At 34.8% G+C, this 19,288-nt stretch overlaps 1 protein-coding gene across 1 annotated transcript; it reads left to right on the top strand.

The window, feature by feature from the left end:
* Positions 1 to 15,964: 15,964 nt before the first annotated feature.
* Positions 15,965 to 17,584, top strand: LOC147521866 (small ribosomal subunit protein mS80 (rPPR6)-like). Its single transcript, XM_086566485.1, has one exon. The coding sequence runs from the start codon at positions 15,965 to 15,967 to the stop codon at positions 17,582 to 17,584; it is 1,620 nt and encodes a 539-aa protein (XP_086422611.1).
* The last annotated feature ends 1,704 nt before the right edge of the window (positions 17,585 to 19,288 follow it).

The raw sequence follows: 19,288 nt of genomic DNA, 5'->3' as shown, positions 1-19,288 counted from the left end.
GATATTAGTTCATAGCATTTGCATCCAGATTCCAATCTCCCGTTAATTACTCTTTGAGGTTAGTTCAATACATCTGCATTAAGTTTTTGATTTCCAATTAATTATTTTTCTAGGTTAGTTCGACAGTTTACAATTTCTAGTTATTTATGATTTGAGGACAGTGCGATGCAGTTACATCCGGCTTCTAATATTCAGTTAGCTATTCTTTGAGGTTATTTCAATGCATTTGCATCCAATTTTTGATTTTCCGTTAGTTAATCTCTGATTTTAGTTAGTTTAATGCAGTTGCATCCAGTTTCTAATTTTCTGTTAATTATTCTTTGAGGTTAGTTCAATGCAGTTGCATCTAATTTTCGATTTTATGTTAATTGTTCTTTGATGTTAGTTCAATGCATTTGCATCAAGTTTTCGATTTCTCGGTAATTATTTTTTGAGGTTAGTTCAATGCAGGTACATCAAATTTATAATTTCTTGTTAATTATTCATTAATTTAAGTTAGTTCACTGCATTTTCATCCATTTTTCAATGTTTCGTTATTAGTCTTTGAGATTAGTTCATTGCATTTGCATCCAATTTCAGATTTCATGTTAATAACTCTTTAAGTTAGTTCAATACATCTGCATCTAGTTTCTGTATATTTATACTTTGAGGTTAGTTTGATGCAATTACGTATACATCCGGTTTCTGATTTTCCGTTAACTATTCTTTGAGGTTATTTCAATGCATTTGCATTTATTTTCCAATTTCCCACCAATTATTCTATGAGGTCAGTTCAATGCAATTGAATTCGGTTTTTGATTTTCTGTTAATTATTTTTTGAGTTTAGTTCAATGCATTTGCATCCAGTTTTTTATTTCCCATTAATTATTATTTGAGGTTTGTTTGATGTATTTGCATACTGTTTCCGATTTTCCGTTAAATATTTTTCAAGGATTTGCATCCAATTTCTAATTTCCCGGTCGTTATTCTTTGACGTTAGTTTAATGCAATTGCATCCAGTTTCTGATTTCTATTTAATTATTTTTTGAGCTTAGTTTATTACATTTGCATAAAGTTTCCGATTTTCCGTTAATTACTCTTTGAGCTCAGTTATGTATTTGAATCCAGTTTCTAATTTTCTTTTAATTATCTAATGTCGTGTGTAATACCAACTTCTACTGATCCATCTATAGTGTCCTTGCAAACATGACATAAAAAAATAAATTATGCTTGATTTACTATGTGGGATCATCGAAGATTATCCAGTTCCCGATTTCCGTTAATTATTCTTCAAAGATTATCTACGAACGGGTGTTGTTATATTAATTATTCTTAAAAATATTTGCAAATATGCAGAACTATTATATATCAATATTATATTGATCACTCATCTAAATTTCTTATAACGTGAAAACCTCACTCTCGATTAAAAAAAAGTAACCTCATTTTGTTGTTTAATAATAGAAGTTTGATCGATTGAAGTTTTGTGAGATTACCTAATAAAGCGAAGTTCATATATATTGAAGTTACTTGAATAGCAAGGAGTTCCCAATCATACAGAAAGAGATAAGATAAACACCATTTTAAATACAAAATTATACTTATCTAAACATTCCCACAACATATACCCCAACTATGTTTTGAGGTTAGTTCAATGTATTTGTATCCAGTTTATGATTTTTTTGTTATTTATATTTTGAGGTTAGTTCAATGCAGTTGCATCCAATTTCTGATTTCTATTATTTATTTTTTGAGGTTAGTTCAATGCAGTTGCATCCAGTTTTCGATTTCTAGTTAATTATTATTTGTTGTTTGTTCAATACATTTGCATCCAATTCCCAATTTCCTGTTAATTGTTCTTTGAGGCCAGTTTAATGCATTTGCATCCAGTTTCTGATTTCCTGTTAATTATTCTGTGAGATTAGTTTAATGCATTTGCATCCAGTTTCCAATTTCTCGTTTATTATTTGATAAGGTTGCATTTGCATCTAGTTTCTGATTTCCCGTTAATTATTGTTTGAGGTTAGTTCAATGAATTTGTATCCAGTTTATTTTTTGAGATTAGTTTAGTGCAGTTGCATCCGATTTCCGATTTTCCGTTAATTATTTCTTAAGATTATATCCACGCATTTGCTTCATGTTTCCAATTTCTAATTAATTTTTCTTTGAGATTAGTTCAATGCAGTTGCATCCAGCTTTCGATTTTCCATTAATTTAATCTTTGAAAGTTAGTTCAATGTATTTACATCTAGTTTCCGATTTTCTGACAATTATTTTTTTATGTTAGTTTGATGTATTTGCATCCAAGTTTTGATTTCCCAAAAATTATTCTTTGAGGTTAGTTTAATGCAGTTGTATCCATATTCCGATTTTCTATTAATTACTTTTTAAGATTAATTTAATGCTTGCATTTGCATCCAGTTTCCTATTTCTCGGTAAATATTATTTGAGGTTAATTAGTTTGATGCATTTGCATCCAGTTTTTGGTTCCTCATTACTTGTTCTTTGACGTTAGTTTCATTCAGTATTATATATATTTTAAAATATTTTTCGTTAGTGCTTTGCCATTATTTAATTTATTTATTTTATTTTCTATTATATATTTTGTGATGTTATTTTTTGTATATAACGAGATTCAGTTAAAATGGACATTGGGCTTAAATAAATTATATACCAAACCAAAACAAATTACATGTGGAAAATTAAATTATACAAAAAATAACATCACAAAATATATAATAGAAAATAAAATAAATTAATTAAATAATGGCAAAGTACTAATGAAAAATATTTTAAAATATATATAATACTGAAAAGTCATTTTATATATATAGTCATTCTCTAAAAAGTAGCTAACTTAAATTAACTTAAAATAAGTACGTAGATAAAACTTCCCCTATAAAATGAATTCAACCCGAATGTTTTGTGGATATGATATACTCACTATAAAGACCATCTCCATAAAATTTCAGCTTATTTGGAAACCTCCAACATTAGCAAAAAATTATTGCAAAAACTCGACATTTCTAGACTGTTAGATTTCTTTTTAAAGATGACAACAATTTTTATCTATGTTAGAAGTTTCCAAATGAGCTGAAATTTTATGGGGATGATCTTTATGGTTAGTGCTTCACAACTACAAAAAATTTCTAAAGCACAAGTGGGATTTGTACCTTCTCGATGCTCTCAATCAACCATTGGTCTTGCCTCGGAACTTTTTAATGAGTTACACATCAAAAGACATGGAGGTAATGTGGCTATTAAACTTGATATTTCCCAAGCTTATGACTCTATGAGTTGGGAATTTCTCTTTGAGGTTCTCTCTAGGTTGGGCTTCTCCCATATTTGGTTAAAATGGCTTCATGCAATTATGAAATCTACTCGAATTTCTATTCTTGTGAATGGTGATCCAATTGGTTTTTTTCCCATGCAAAGAGGTCTCAAACAGGATGACACTTTGTCCCCGTTACTCTTTGCTATGGCAGAAGATGTTCTTAGCAGAGGCTTTGCACTCGTTAACAAGATAACAAGATTAAACCTCTTACTTTTGTTAGAGGTCTTGCAACTCCATCTCACCTCTTATTTGCAGATGATATTATTCTCTTCTTAAATGGTGACATTCGATGTTTGAGACTTTTTTTTAACCTTCTTGAAGTCTATTAGCTAGCCTCCGGCCAGGCTTTAAACAAGACAAAAAGCAAAATCTTTATGGGAGGCTTCACTCAAAGAAGGAAGGATAAAGTGATTTATGAATTTGGTATTGCTGAAGGGACCTTGCCTGAAAAGTATTTGGGAGTTCCCTTAGACCAAAAGAGAGTCACTAGATCGCTGGTAGCCCCAGTCCTGGATAGAATCAAGAAGAAATTGACTAGCTGGAAAGGGTCTATGATGTCGTTTCAAGGCAGAGTAATCCTTATTAAATCCTTAATAGTATCCTCAGGTACAATATGTCCATTTACAAATGGCCATCTTCTATCATTATAGAAGCAGGAGAACTATGAGGAACTTCCTATGGGTGATCCGCCAAGGTCAAGGGGCCACAACAATCGGTTGGGAGAAAGTTTGCAAACCACTCAACGAAGGAGGCCTTGGCATTAGAAGATTACGAGATATTAACTCTTCTATGCTAATGAAACTTGCATGGAGAATTTTAACCGAAGTGGATGATTTTGCAACATTCATGAAGCTGAAATACTTCTCTAGGGATGGAGATATTTGTCAATACTACAAAGCATCTTCAATTTGGCCTCGGTGCTGGCCCTCCTAGAAGTAAAATCTAGGAGCCAATGGGTGATTGGTAATGGCGCTTAAAGCCGATCTCATCGAGATAATGGCTCACTCGACCTCTCTTCAAACATCTCTTGAACTCACTCTATGAATCGAAGGGCTTTAATGCAAAGGTTAACTCTATCCTAGTTAACAACAATTGGTCCATTCCCTCCTATTTTACAAAAATATGTTGGATGCAACCGGGTCCGAGTATTGATAATGTTCATAGAGGAGCCTCACGAACATGAAGATTATATGGTTCGGTCTCGGGACACTCACGGTAGATTCACTTGTAAATCTGCCTTCGACTCCATAAGAAGGAAAGCCAACCCAATCGGGCAAAAGTATCCGAACTCCCATATTCACCCGAGACTAGCCGCAAATGCTTGGAAGCTCATTAGAATCAGGGCAACCGATAGTATGGTTCAAAAAAAGTGGTGTTCATCTTGCTTCTTCATGCAGATTATGTAAGGTTTGGAAAACCTTCAACATATATACTCGGGAATGTTCAAGCTTTATGGCATGGACTACAAGCAGATTTCAGATTTCTATGAACTTCAATAGCTTTATCGGCTATTAGAGTCGCAAGACTTTGGAGTCCAAGATTGAAACAAGTACTTTGGTATCTTTGTGGAAATTGAGAAATAGTATCCATTTTGAAGGAAAGCCAAGGGACATGAACATGTGTAAAGCCCCGATTAGATATCAAGTCTATTGTGCATTATTGTCAAAGGCCTTTTCCTTTAATAATGAAAGAGATAAATTTGTGGGTGTTGCTTTGAATGTTTCTTTGAGACCGCATTCAATAACCTAATATCAAACAAGGCATTTGGCTACCTCAAAACCAAACGACCAAGATTGATGGAAGTGCTTTGGGCATTTTTGGATTAGGGGGTAAGTTTCGAGAGATCATGAAGGTGGGTTCAAGCTCACATATTGGAGATCCATTGGAGTAGATAACAACTATAGGGCTGAATGTCTAGCCATTCTTGAAGGAGTAGAACCGTCTATCACTCGAGGATTTGTTAGTCCGGGTAGAATCGATTTCGCCGTCGGGGCATTTGGATCTAACTTTCTACCATGGGACATAACACCAAGATGGACAAATTGTCTGACAACTTCAAAGATTTCAAAATCACTCACATATGGAGGGAAGGAAACACTACAAAGAGATCGCTTTCCAAAGCCGGAGCTAGACTTACAAATACAAATGCTCAAGTGGTCAATGGTAAGCCCCGACCGGGTTAAGAAATGGGAAATGCCTTATGGGGTGTTTTTAGATACTAATGAGTGATCAGTCTTCGTTTCCTTGATTGGGAAATGGAGAGTGCATGAGAGCTTGAATCGTGGAAGATCTCTTCCCTACACCATGTAACTTCTTTTATTTATATTTATTCATTCTTACCTAGCTAAAAAAAAAAAAAACTACAAAAAATTAGCTTTGAATTCATTTTATAGGTGAAATTTTACTTACATACTTATTTTAAATTAACTTAAGTAGCTACTTTTTAGAGAATGACTACATATATATGTTGAAATTACATTATAGTGTTGAAAAATTATAAATTCATAAATTTAATTGGAATATGTCGTAATTATTGTGGCAAGAATTGTGATTTTTAGAATCCTTAACTATGAATAAATATCTAAAATCCCACAGTGGATGGCGCATCAAATCGAAAGGGTTTTAGGAAAATCGTTTTCGGCAAAAACTATTATTTTTAGCAATTTAGTTTTTTTTTCTCATATTTTTTTCGTAATTAACTATATTGTTTAGGAAAAATTGGAGATTCTGTGAAACTCTAGATGAGATTGTTTTTTCGTAATTAGCTATAGTGTTTAGAAAAAGTTGAAGACTCTGTGAAACTCTAGATGGGATTATTTCCTTATTTATATTCTACTTTTTTATAATTAGTAATAGAGTTTAAAAAAAACTTGAGTCTCTGCGAGTGCTCCCAAAAATAGATTGGTGAGGGTATAACTATAATATATATCTAAGGAATTGAAATATGTCATAATTATTGTGGCCATAATTGTGATTTTTGGAATCCTTAACTATGAATAAATGTCTAAATCCCACAGTGGATAGCGCATCAAATCGAAAAGGTTTTAGAAAAATCGTTTTCGGCGGAAACTATTGTTTTTAGCAATTTAGTTTTTTGTCACCTATTTTTTTTTTTTCGTAATTAGTTATATTGTTTAGGAAAAGTTGGAGACTCTGTGAAACTCTAAATGAGATTGTTTTTTCATAATTAGTTATAGTATTTAGAAAAAATTAGAGACTCTGTGAAACTCTAGATGGGATTGTTTCCTTATTTATATCATATTTTTTTTTATAATTAGTAATATAGTTTAGAAAAAAAAACTGGAGTCTCTGGGAGTGCTTCAAAAAATAGATTGGTGAGGGTATAACTATAATATACTAGCAAGATGCTCGTGCTATGCACGCGATGTTAGACAAAACTTGCCAAAAAGTGTAAATATAATTTGGGTGAGCACACTTACAATTGATATTATGTCTGAGCAGACACTGGCAGCTGTTTAAATTTTGAATTGAATGGAACTCCATTTCTATTTGATTTCCAGACATACCTAAGCAATAAACTTGTAAGTATAGTTCCAAATAACATGTACTTTGAGCCTCTCATCCTAGCAATTGCACGTTGCAAACGACAAAGATAAAAGGTTAGTGCATCAAAAGCATCTATGTAATGCTATTCACTGAAATCAATATCCAACCCTTAGGTAAAATGGGGCACGCTCGATGAGCCTAAACTGGAGACGTAGTCTTGAGTAATTGCTTCTATTTAATCGAGGATATTGGCTCTGGTATTTCGCAATGTCGGTTGGCATGATGACATGTGTTGTAGAACGTAGACAACAAAAATTTTGAATATTTAAACAAAAATATTTATTTGTGTATCTCAAATACATGGTAGCAAATTAAAAAAAATGGTGATATACATGGTAAGAGAAAAAAGGGTTGAGCTATGATGTCAGAAGAGAAAGGATGAAGCCTTGTGAACTGCATATTGCTTCAAGCTAGCAAATCCTCCGAGCAAGTAATATGGCACTTGGATGTTGGAATAGTGTTCTGTAGTAGAAGCACAAACTTATATATCTGACCATCACAATCCAATATGTTCAATATTTTACTTTCCAAAGCAACGACACCGATCCTAGATAAAAGAAGCAGTACGAGTCATGCAACTGAAATATGAATTGTTATTTTCATTTATACTCATATCCAAATATCTTCCATCTAATTGCGACGATTGTCACAACGATATTGAGTAAATGTTGAAACTGAATTTAGGATTTTATGTGTGACAGTATCTATGCACACGTCATCTCTAACACCGAAGAACTAATAAAGGTACTAAAATAGTAGATTTTATGAATGTCGTACGTGAAGAATTAGTGACTTGAACCATACTCATTTGCTTCTGAGAGCACAACTACACTGAGGCCTCCTATGCATAATACAACACCGAAGAACTGCCCTAAGGATATCGAGTGCCGATGAAGATCCATGTCAAAATAATAACCCATGGTATTGTGAAGCAGTCTAGCAAAGTCACACTAGGTATAGAGTACTGGTATGCCGTAATAATTGCATTAAATCACCAGTAGTTAATGAACACAACAACTGCTCCCAAGATGCAAATCCAGTGTCAGTTGGAGAGACAACTTCTAAGCATATGCACATTTATCTTATCTTTTCCTATCTCATTTATAAAAATTTAAGCAAAAGTAAAACCCCTAATCACCATCTTAGATTGCTAATTAGTTTCCGTTTCACCCACAAAAATGAGTCAAAGACCGCAATGAATTATTAATCAACAGCTTTCGTCCTTTTCTGTAGTAAGAAATTAGTTATGCAGTTGGGTCATCACATAGCAATTGAGTTTTCAGAAGAAAATTGGATTTAAAAGCACAATTTAGTATCCAAGAGTTAGTTTGACAGATGAGAAAAAACAGTAGCAAACATATCTTTATGTTAAGTAACATCCGATAGTGGTAATACTTATTTACTTGGAAACATTTTCCCATCATTCTAGTATATATAGTTGTCATGAAGTTATAGAAAACTGTCAAGCTGACCTTATGGGCACTTTCAAGTGCTAGGCCACCTTTGATCAATACACCTTGAGAAGAACCAACTCCAGTACCAACCATAACTGCAGTGGGAGTTGCCAGGCTGAAAGCTTTGATCAATACAACTTTTTGCAAGTATATGACGATAACAGATATTCCAAACTGAAGAGCCAGTTGAAAGCTAACTATGCATTGAAGAAGGTATCCAAGATTTGGGGTACCAACTAAGTTTACCGGCCATATACCAGGTGAGCCAAGTGGGAAACGAAAGTGTAATGATCTGCAAAAGTATAAGATATCATAAGATTCTAAATGGAGCAACACTGATTCAAAACAGATAGTAGACAAAATTATTCGTACTGTCTAACTAAACTCAGTAGGGCTATGAAAATTATTCAACTTCACAATAAAGATTATTGATCCAATCCCCAAATGGTCCAACACTTGAGGAACACTGAATTGTAATGTTGTCTACAATAAGCTGTTAAAAAAAATGGTCCGTTATCCTTTTAGTCTTTCCATTATTGAAATGTATAAAAAAGTTAATTGGCTAAATTTATCCAAGAACAAATTTCTCGAACTTTGCGAGTAAAAAAAAAGGAAAAAGAAAAAGAGAAATCTCTAACAAACTGAAAGGGAAGAAGAAAATGGCAAAAGTAAATACTATCAGAGGCACAAAATACTTAGAAAAACGGTCAGCAAATTTCTGAATGAGAGCTTTGGCCATCTTTGCTGATTCCACAAGTCGAACAATCTGTGACAGGGCACTTGCAGACCCAACTCATGTTGCTTGAACATGTAATACACCATTCTCATTCAAAGTCCCTCCAATCACTGCATCACACTTTTTCTTTGCCACGGGTCGGGCTTCTCCTGTTATCATACTCTCATTGACATGACTTTGTCCCTATGTTAACAAAAGATCTATATGCAGGCAACAGGACTTCGGCAAAAATGGAGCGAATCCCCTTGAGGTCTGCGCCAGTTCTGGAGACCGTACTGGCAAGGAATGGATTCTGTTGTGTCCACTATTGAGAGAACCATATCGATTTGATTGCATCTGTTTGGTAGATCCCACTCTCTTAGCTGTTGCACTGCTGCTGCCTTCTTTGTTGTCCTTAGTTTTGTGCTTTTGAGAAGTCTTCTCTTGTAGCAATCCGCTTTCTTTAATTTCACTGTAACTCATCGGATTGGTCTCCATCAATCTGTTATTCACTGTTCCTGACAAACAATTGCGGCTCCCACTTCCACGTAGACGCATCTCATGCAGAATATTGGCAGTTTGCTCAACATCTTCCATTTCCATAAGATTGTGATCTGAAGCTGCCCGTTGAGAAGTTTCAGTGGTCCTTTGATCACACTGCTGCTTCAGAATGTCCATCATTCTTACAATAGGAAGGTTCTGACAATGACGTGCACCAGAGGAAGCTTGAAATAATTACTTCAATTCATATATATATATATATATATATATATACAGGTATGTTCTTTCAATTTGATCAAGTCCATCCATAGTAGCAATTAATCAAAGAGAAGAGGGTGAGAGCAAAAATAAATTAAAATAAAAAACTCTGAGTTTCTAAGTCAAGCATGAAGTACATATTGTATTTAGGGTAGCATACATGAAAAAATAAGCACGGAATACTAACAAAAGTAAGAAAAGACACGATTTCAGCTCAAAGAAAATGTTATCCCTTCTACTAAGAAATTTCAGCACAGTATCGCCTAAAAGATGTAATAAAATGATCTTACAAAGTTCTAAATGCTACCTAGGTAACAATGCTAGGGATTTCAGGTTCCTCGGAGCATTCACGTTTTGATGTGAATATAGCAAAGAGAAAAAAAAAAAAAAAAAAAAAAAAAAAAAAAATTGCTTCAATGGGCAGTTTGAGTTGGTAAAACTAAACTAAAAAGGAATAAAATAAAACTTAATTTTACATTTTGAGGTTCTTGATTCGTTGGAAAGTTTATGTAGCCAAACAAATGATACTCCAAACTCAAGGTCACACATGCTAACATAGAATGTGACAGAAATTGTACTACAAATTGGAAATTGGAAGATCTTCTTTCTATCACCTAATTAAACGAAAAATCTGATTCTACTCACGTGTTGTCACAATATATGAAACTTCAAGAACTCTCAATTCACAACATGCTAATTGTTTTAGATGAAGTATAGTAAATAAAAAACAATTATAGAAAGGCATAAAGCAAGGTACGTACAGATTCAAGTATGAATGAGTTTTACTGATGAGTATATGAATAAATGTTCATACCTGTGGTTGGTCCTGTAGCGCAGAGGCCCCACTCTCCAGTTGAGGTATGCTAACTCTTTCCCACCGATGTGGGACTTCAGACTGAGAGTTCACAAATGCATTATTGTTTTCAATAAGTTCTCCCCCGTTATGTTGTCTCTCCATGTGAGTTTTAATACCTCTTCCAATAAACACATCTTTTGTTGGTGCAAGAGAAACCAGTTCAGGTCTCAGTTTGAACATTTTCATCTCTAGTTTGAACACGACTCAAACAGTGATACCCTTGCGAAGGCATCAAGGCAGACTCCACATCAACACACTGAGACATTTTTCCTTTCTTTTTATGAGAAGTAGCCTGTTAATCTGCTGCATCAGCATTTACCAAATTCTCAGGTATAGCCTTTTGGAAACTCATTTGCAAGGAGTCGTCTTCATCGGGAATGACATTTTTCTTTTTCTTAGCCACCTGCCTGGTGGGACTAAGATTAAGATCAATACCAAGTGATACATCACTTCCATCACTTGATTGCGTAGCCTCTACCTCGGTGATATTGATGTTGTTATCTTCTTTGAAACCATAAGATTGGCCGGACAGAGTCGGAGGAGCGCTTTTTAAGATGTCATGCAACATACGCACTTTCCTTTGCCTTTTCTTATGGGAATTTCTGCTCGCATTACTATTTTCAAAAATCTCGTTGTCACTCTCCTCCAACTCCTCGGTATGGACTTTACTTGTTTCACTAGTGAGAGCATTTTGAGTGTCATTTTTGCAAAAGTCCACATCCACTACCTCGTGTGCCTCACTATTTGAAGCACCCCACATAATAAGTGCATATTTATGACCTGTCCTTCACCATTGCTTTTGAAACCCAACTGCTACTTCCTCCGTCACCTCCCATTCCACTACCACCCCTTGACGAAGTCATGCCCTAAACTAAAAGAGTTTGCAAAATCTGTAGTAGAAGATGCATGGGTTAAAACAACCAAGAGAATTTCATTTTTTAATCTTGCTTCGAAACTGACATGGAAGAACCTAAGATTTGAAATTTGTTTCCAACAGTTTCAGATTAGCAACCATGAAAATATTCAAAAAAAGAACAGAGATACCAAAGCCCTCGAAAGTGATTAGTAAGAAGAGTTTCATATAAGATGAATCAACAACTATCCCTTCTCTTCTTGTTCTCTTAATTGATAGATGTCCCAGATGTTAGTACCTCTTTTGTCTTGCCTATAAATAAGTGAATAGCTCTTACCCAACCCACCCATCTAGTACCGAAAATTTTCAGGAAAAAACTGTAGTCCCCCCTTTTCAACACACACATACTTGAATTGTCTGCCATAATTCAAATTTTTTTATTTCACTGTCTTAAGTTTCATGACCATTACTTTACTGAAGCTCAACATTTAAACCCAGCCATAAAACAACATCAAGCTATTAAATTTGTATTATTTGTTTGACAGAAACAATGGCATATATCTCTTCAAACTCGACCAGTCCATACGGAAACCTCATGGATATTGCATGACAAAACTCTTCACCGTAAGAACAGATTCATATAGAAATCAATGGAATCTCAGATTCATGAAGGAAAATAAATTAAACATCACTATCCACAAAAGTATAAACCACAAAGAAAAATCCACAAAAAATAAATTTATTTCTCTAAACCCATCATGTATTTGGAAAAGGATCATCTATTATTGCAATCGGGGGCAGTAAACTCAAAGTTGACAAAAGATAAACCCATTTTTGCAAGAAAATATTAACTTGGGGCTACGTAACTATAGTTTGTGCAATTTATAAAAATAGATACCTAGAATACGATTTTGAAATTGTCAATGAGAAAAAGGAATTTAAGGCCTCCACTACATTTATAGACTATGCACGAAAAACTTTTGAAAAGGAGAAGGTTACCAAAGTAGGCTTCTTTTAAAACCAAATTGATTTTTGGAGAATATGTTATAGATGTCCATAAAGTCCAAGAGGTTTTAGAAAAGAAAAAAATCATAGGACGTCATGGGCAACATAAGCTTTTATTAAAAAGATACGCAAAAGATACAAGAATACATGCTTGCAGATACACACTTTTCTCCTATAGACACTAACCAGTACAGATTAAAATGGAAACACAAAAGAAGCTTCCAGTTACAATCTCATTTATACTTTTCACAAGGTCCAATTTTTTTAACATGAATCAATAACCTACCAAGTAGTCTAGGACACCTACCTATCTGGAGTGAGATACAACTGTCATGAGAATCCCTAATGCAAGCATAAATATTTGCCATACATATTCCAAAACACTAAGCTACTAAAATGGTGAAAGCACTTAAACATCAAGAATAGGTTGGAAAGTACAGAGGTTAGCTATCCTTTTTCATACCTAATTACAATTAATTCACATCAACTTGCACTTGTAGGTGCGTTCATGCACATATGTACATAAAGAGATATTCACATAATCTAATAAGCGCATAATCATTTATCAAGACAAATGCAGACAAGAGCTAATTATGCTTCTGAGTACTCTCCAGTATGGCACATCACATTGGTACCAATCAGAGTACTTCAGCTAAATACATGTATATTATACACCATCAGGCAAAAGATAATGGGACTCGCAATAAATAAACCATTTGAACTGAGAGTTTATAAACCAACCTGATTTATAACTTCCTTAATCATCTCTCTTGCGGCATCAATCTACCTTCTATCGCCAGTAACTCTAACAGTTCTTTCCAGGGAACGATCAGCATCAGGAAGATGTTGGGGTATAAGCTAAACAGAAAAAGAAAGTCAGCATCTAGCATCTGTGAAGTTCAACCACACAAATATGCAAAATCCATCTACCTTACGATATCAACTACCTGGATGCGTGCCCCTGATCTCGTCTGCAAAATTTTGATGGTCTCTCCTCCCTTGCCAATAATCAAACCTACCTAAAACAAATAATATACAACCAAATGTGATGGACCGAAAGAGAGATAAATGAAATTCCAGCGCTCCATGGGGATGTGTTATCTGAGCTTGATTGTTTGTTTTCAAATTGCTTCCATTAATAAGTTAGAAAGAAAAAGAGCGAGATCAACTTTCACAACAATCTCATGGATCATCAAAATGGGAATTAACAAAAAGATCAATATCAAGTTTTTTTTTTCAATAATCGGCAACGGAGAGATTAGGGAGTTGGAAGATTGGATAGATTTTGGGTTAGCGAGAAGAAAATAATAGATGGTTTACTTACTTTGCACTCTCTCTCTCTCTCGTCTTTTCATTTTCTAAAAGTCTCATTAATTTCCTTATTTAATAACCTAATCAAATTGCTAATTAATTGTATAATTAATTGTATTTATGGTGGCGTACAATTTGATTTGATGGTGTGGATTTGGTTTTTTAATTTACCAACACATAAAATGACCGATTACTCTTAATTAAAGTACTAACCAGTAGTTTCATTTAAGGACAATATGAGTACCATATATTAACAAAAGCAGAAAAAGACCAAGTTATCCTTGTAAATGGTATTTAGGTGTTTTGATTTAATTATTTATTCAGGGGCATTATGCGTAAGAAAAAAACCTGAATGAATTTAAGAGGCCACGATCATTATAGGATATGCTACTAGTAGAGATATCTAAGAATAAAGATAAACATTTGTTTCCTATTTTATCTCATATTTTTTTCTTAATTAGTCATGACACGTGGACATTCTAGAAATCCTTCCTCAATTGAAGATGGTAGAGCTATAATATATATATAAAGATAATAGATATATCTAAGGATTTTGAATTCATTTTTTTTCATAATTAGTATTAGAGTTTACAAAAAATTAGAGACTCTGTGAAGCCTTGAAAAATAGAGTCAAGAGGTTATAGCTATAATATATATATAAAGACTTCCTCACTGAATTGATAAGAGCATTCCCAATGTAAGCCACTCTTATTCACCTCCACGTCATTTCTATTTCCCCTATTTTCACCGTTTTGGTGAAAATAAAGCAAGGTGAGGCTGCCCAATGCAAAGGTGACTATTATTCTCGGACGGGATGTTTGATTCCGTCTGAATGAAAAAATCCAAAAAATGCGCGCGGATGGAATTAAACATCCCACGAGACGGAATAAAACATTCCGTCCGAAGTTCCCAACTTAGCTACTATCTCAGTTGAAGATTTCATTTATGTTTTGACTTGGGAAAATAGTCACCTTGATATTCACATTTGCATTGGGCAAAAGTTTTTGACTATTTGGAGGTGAATATTATAACCTGATATTCATTTGCATTGGGAATGCTGTAACTAGGGGTGTCTCTTTTTGCCGAATTTCCGATTTTTCCGAAATCCGACCCGAAATTGGTCTCGCTCTGGGTGTAGTTTTCATGGGCGATTTTTCCGATTTCTGAAAATTCCGAGAAAAAATTGGATCGGATTTGGATATAATTCTAAAATCCAATCCGATCCGAAAATTCCGAAATTTCCGATATTATTGCCAATTTATTCCGAAAATATATACTTCTCTCACTATCCACTTGATTAGATCTCGACCGTTCATTCATTTTCTAGTTTTTTACTTCCAAAAACAAAACAAAAACATAACCTAGCCGCTACTTCCCCACTTGAATTGGACCACTCTATCTTTGCCATTATAACAGCGCCCGCCATAACAACAATGATGTAAAAAAAAATGTTATTGAGTCATACAATGACTTCCAGACCAATCTAAAAGCCAAATTCCAATAGATAGAATATTATGTAAAGCTACTTTGAGTCCAATACCATAATCCATTATTTATGCAGACACTTTACGCTTCAATTTTCATACACGAAAAAAGATTGAAACATTACAAATACCCAGACCTCAACAGAATGCAATGCTTGCTATTGGTGGCTGCAGGTTCTTTTTCTCGTTTTTTCTTGGATCACTTGTTTGAATGAAAATGGTTTTCTCAATAAACAAATGCGTATTGTTGTTGGTACATTGGTGTTGTGGACATGGTTTTCTCTCCCTACAATGAACATTGGCGTATGGTATTCCAAAAATAATTGAAAGTAAAGAGATCTTTGAAAATTTACCAAGATTCGAAATTTTCCGTTATTTATTCCGAAAGTTCCGAAATTGGAAATATATTTTGAATCCGAAAAAAAATTAGATCGGATTTGGCTAGCATATTATGTTCGAATTTTTTTTGGAAAAATTCCGAAGGAGGTTAATCCGATCCGATCCGTTCCGAAGTCACCCCTAGCTGTAACAGAAGATTCGGGAACTTGGGCTTTTAAAAACCCAAAAACGTATAGCCCAAACAAAAGCCCAAAGGAATTACACTGTCTCAAATCGTGAACAAGTCAAGAGAGAGATTGAAAAAAAAAATGTGGAGATCGAATTACCTAATCAAATACTCAAAACAAGTAGCTCATTTGATTCGAAATCAGGTACAACCAAAACCCCCATCATTACTTCATTTCTCAATTTTTCACTCTCAAAGCCCTAGGTTTTTCTCTAATGATCAAAATCAAATTTTGGATGTCTCAAATCGTGAACGAAAGGGTTTTAATATAGAAGAAAGTGTTGAAAGAGATGAACAAGTAGTTGATGAAGTTGAGAGGGTGTTATCTGTTCTTCAGAGTAGTTTAGATAGGCCACTTGTGGCTATTTTGAATAAATTGGGTGTAACTATAAATGAAGAATTTATGGTTAGAGTAATAGAGACACCACTTGTTCCAGGTGATAGTTTGATTAGATTTTATAAATGGGGTTTGAAGAAATATAAGTTGAAGACAAGTACTCGTGTCGTGGGTAGCCTCGTTCGAGCTTTTCGAACTTGTATTAGGAAGAAAGATGTTTATGCATTGTGGGATTTGGTTAATGAGATTGGTGAGAATGATGTTGGTGTATTGAGTACTAGGATTCTGAATGAAGTGATGTCTTTGTTTTGGAAGTTGGGTCAAGGGGAGGCTGCTTTAGAAGTGCTTAACAAGTTTGAGGATTTCATTTGTGAACCGAATGTGGATTCTTATTATTTGACGATTGAAGCATTGTGTCGCCGTTCCATTTATGATCGAGCGTTGCCTTTTTGTGAGAGGATGCTCAATGCACGAGACTTACCTGATAGTAAGATTGGCAGTACTATCAGTAGTTTCTGTATAGGAAACAAGGCAAAGGATGCGCATTTGGTTTATTTGATGGCGAAAGAGAAGAACAAATGCCCTCCTCAAACGGTTGTTAATTTTTTAATCTGTTCTCTGTGTAAAGAGGATGATACTGTGAAGTTAGCTTTGGAATTGCTGAATGATTTCTCAGGAAATGTGCGCAAGTATGCAATGAAGCCCTTCTCTTGTGTTATTGGTGGTCTTTGTAGAATTAAAGACATTGAAGAAGCAAAGAAGGTGTTATCTAAGATGATCGACGAAGGCCCATCACCAGGCAGTGCAGTATTCAATTCGATCATTAATGGGCTTTTGAAGGCTGGAGACTTGGATGAGGCGATGGGATTGTTGAAGGTGATGGAGAGCAGAGGTCTGAGACCAAATGTGTCTACTTATAGTGTACTCATGAGTGATTTTGTGAAAGGAGGTCAAATGGGTGAAGCGCGTAGCTTTTTATCCGAAGCAAAGAAGAAGCATGCAAAGCTTTGCCCCGTTACATTCCATATACTTGCTCGAGGGTATTGCAAGCTCGAGGAATTCGATAAGGCTGTCGAGTTATTGATTGAGATGCAGGACTATGGTGTTTATCCAAATGCTGAAGAGTATAATAAGATGATTCAATCTCTGTGTACCCCCAAGGGTTTAGACTGGAGAACAGCTGACAAGCTGTTTGAAAATATGGAAGAGAAGGGGTTGTATCTCAGTGCGATGAATCAACATCTTATAAAAACAATCAAAAGATGGGAAGAAGTGCGAGCAAAAAGAAAAGAGATGAGAAGAATCAAAAGATGGGAAAAAGAGCAAGCCAAAAAAATAAAGATGGGAAGAAGAGGATGTGCTTAGCACTGAAGCATAGATGCTTAATACACCTAAAGTTTATAGGTGGTTTCGAGCCAAGGCTGTTGATTTTTTATATGTAGTTGAATGTGAAGTTTTTGTAGTTTATTTCCCTTAGGAATGAAAGATGCTTTGCGGTGTCAATTTTGGATAGATTATCAATTTTCATTTATTATCAAGATCTTTTATTATCAGCGTAGAATCTCAAATGTAATAGTGCAGTTTTTGCTTATGGTGCCTGCTCAGCTCTCACCACAAATAGAGCCCAAAACGGAGTCCAAGCTGGTTCAACAGTTAACTGGTTAATGTCTTTGGGTGGAAAGTTGGAAACATTCATGCCCAATTCCTGTAACAGGACCATGCTGGTTCAACAGTTACCTGGTTAATGTCTTTGGGTGGAAAGTTGAAAACATTCATGTCCAATCCCTGTAACAGGACCATGCTGCCCAAAAACTTCGGTTGAGATTGTTGGGGATTACTAAAAGTAATTGAAACCTAAAAAAAAAAGTTTGTAATTGTAGGGGACTATGTTCATTTTCCATGGTGTTTTGTAAGAATTAAACAAGTTCTTTGCCACTAGTAAGTCTTTGGGTCTAACTACTCTAATAGAAGATCTGCATCTGATTCTGCTTATGAGATATTGTAAGCAGTAAACTTGCAATGAACTAATGATAATAATATTGGCATTTGCATTTGTTCTAGTCTCTCTGAATGGATCGTTTCAAGCATTTGGTCCTACTTTTGTTTAGTACACCATTTTTTTCCCCATCAACTCTCCCAATTGCTCATTGCGCTACTGTTGGTCTGTTGCTAGTATATTAAGCGTCATCAACTCTAAAATTCTAAATTAAAACAAAATTGGGTTACAAGTTACAACTTATTACAAAACAAGAAATGATGTGGCCGTGTTGGGTAGAGGCCCAAGTTTTCTTCACATTTGGCAAAGTGGGAGGGAAGCAACTCCATTTTTACTCTCTCCATTTTAAGTGCTCTGTCCATCGCTGAAGCTTTGAGAAGGTATGCTCTTACTTTCCCAGTTTAGTTTACTGTATCTGATAACGTAGTTTTAATGGGGGTTACAGAAAATGGGTTTGTAGTCTAACGGGGTTTCATAAAATGGAATTAGATAACTTAGTTTTGTTGTGAATGTGCGACTTCATTTACTGTTATGGCTGTTCTTCATTTTGGTATTGCAATATGTTCTTAAACCAATTGTGGTTTTCTGGGTTTGGGTTTGTAAGCTAGTTTTCATCTTCAGCCAGTCGGGGTTTTGCTGAGATATAATTTCGTTAACATTTAGAAAAATTCAATTTCGACTATCAATGTGAATACATAACTTTTGATTAATGCCTTGTGGAGTAAAGAGTTTGTGATATTAGTTCATTTCTGTATGGACTTTATTTTTTTTAGCAGTTTACTTCTTTAAGCAAATATTTCTTGAGGCAGAAGTGATTCTTGGTGTGTGAATTTATATCTTCAGTGCCACAAAACAAGGTGGAAACATTGGCTTTGAATGTAGAAAGAATGAAAAATCTCTCTATTGATAAACTGAGTGAAGGGATTCAGCCTGAAATTGATGTAACTAACTTGGGTATCGGTAACCGTGGTCAGGCAGTATCGCGTCTCCTACCTGAAATTGTGTCTGATATCTTGTCTAGGCTTCCCATAGAGGATGTTATGCGATCCAGGTGCATTTGTAAGGGCTGGTAT

This window comes from Coptis chinensis, chromosome 1 (assembly GCF_015680905.1).
Source record: "Coptis chinensis isolate HL-2020 chromosome 1, ASM1568090v1, whole genome shotgun sequence".
NCBI lineage: Eukaryota > Viridiplantae > Streptophyta > Magnoliopsida > Ranunculales > Ranunculaceae > Coptis > Coptis chinensis.
The sequence above is the reverse complement of the archived record's forward strand: the minus strand, read 5'-3'. Positions and strand labels throughout refer to the sequence as shown.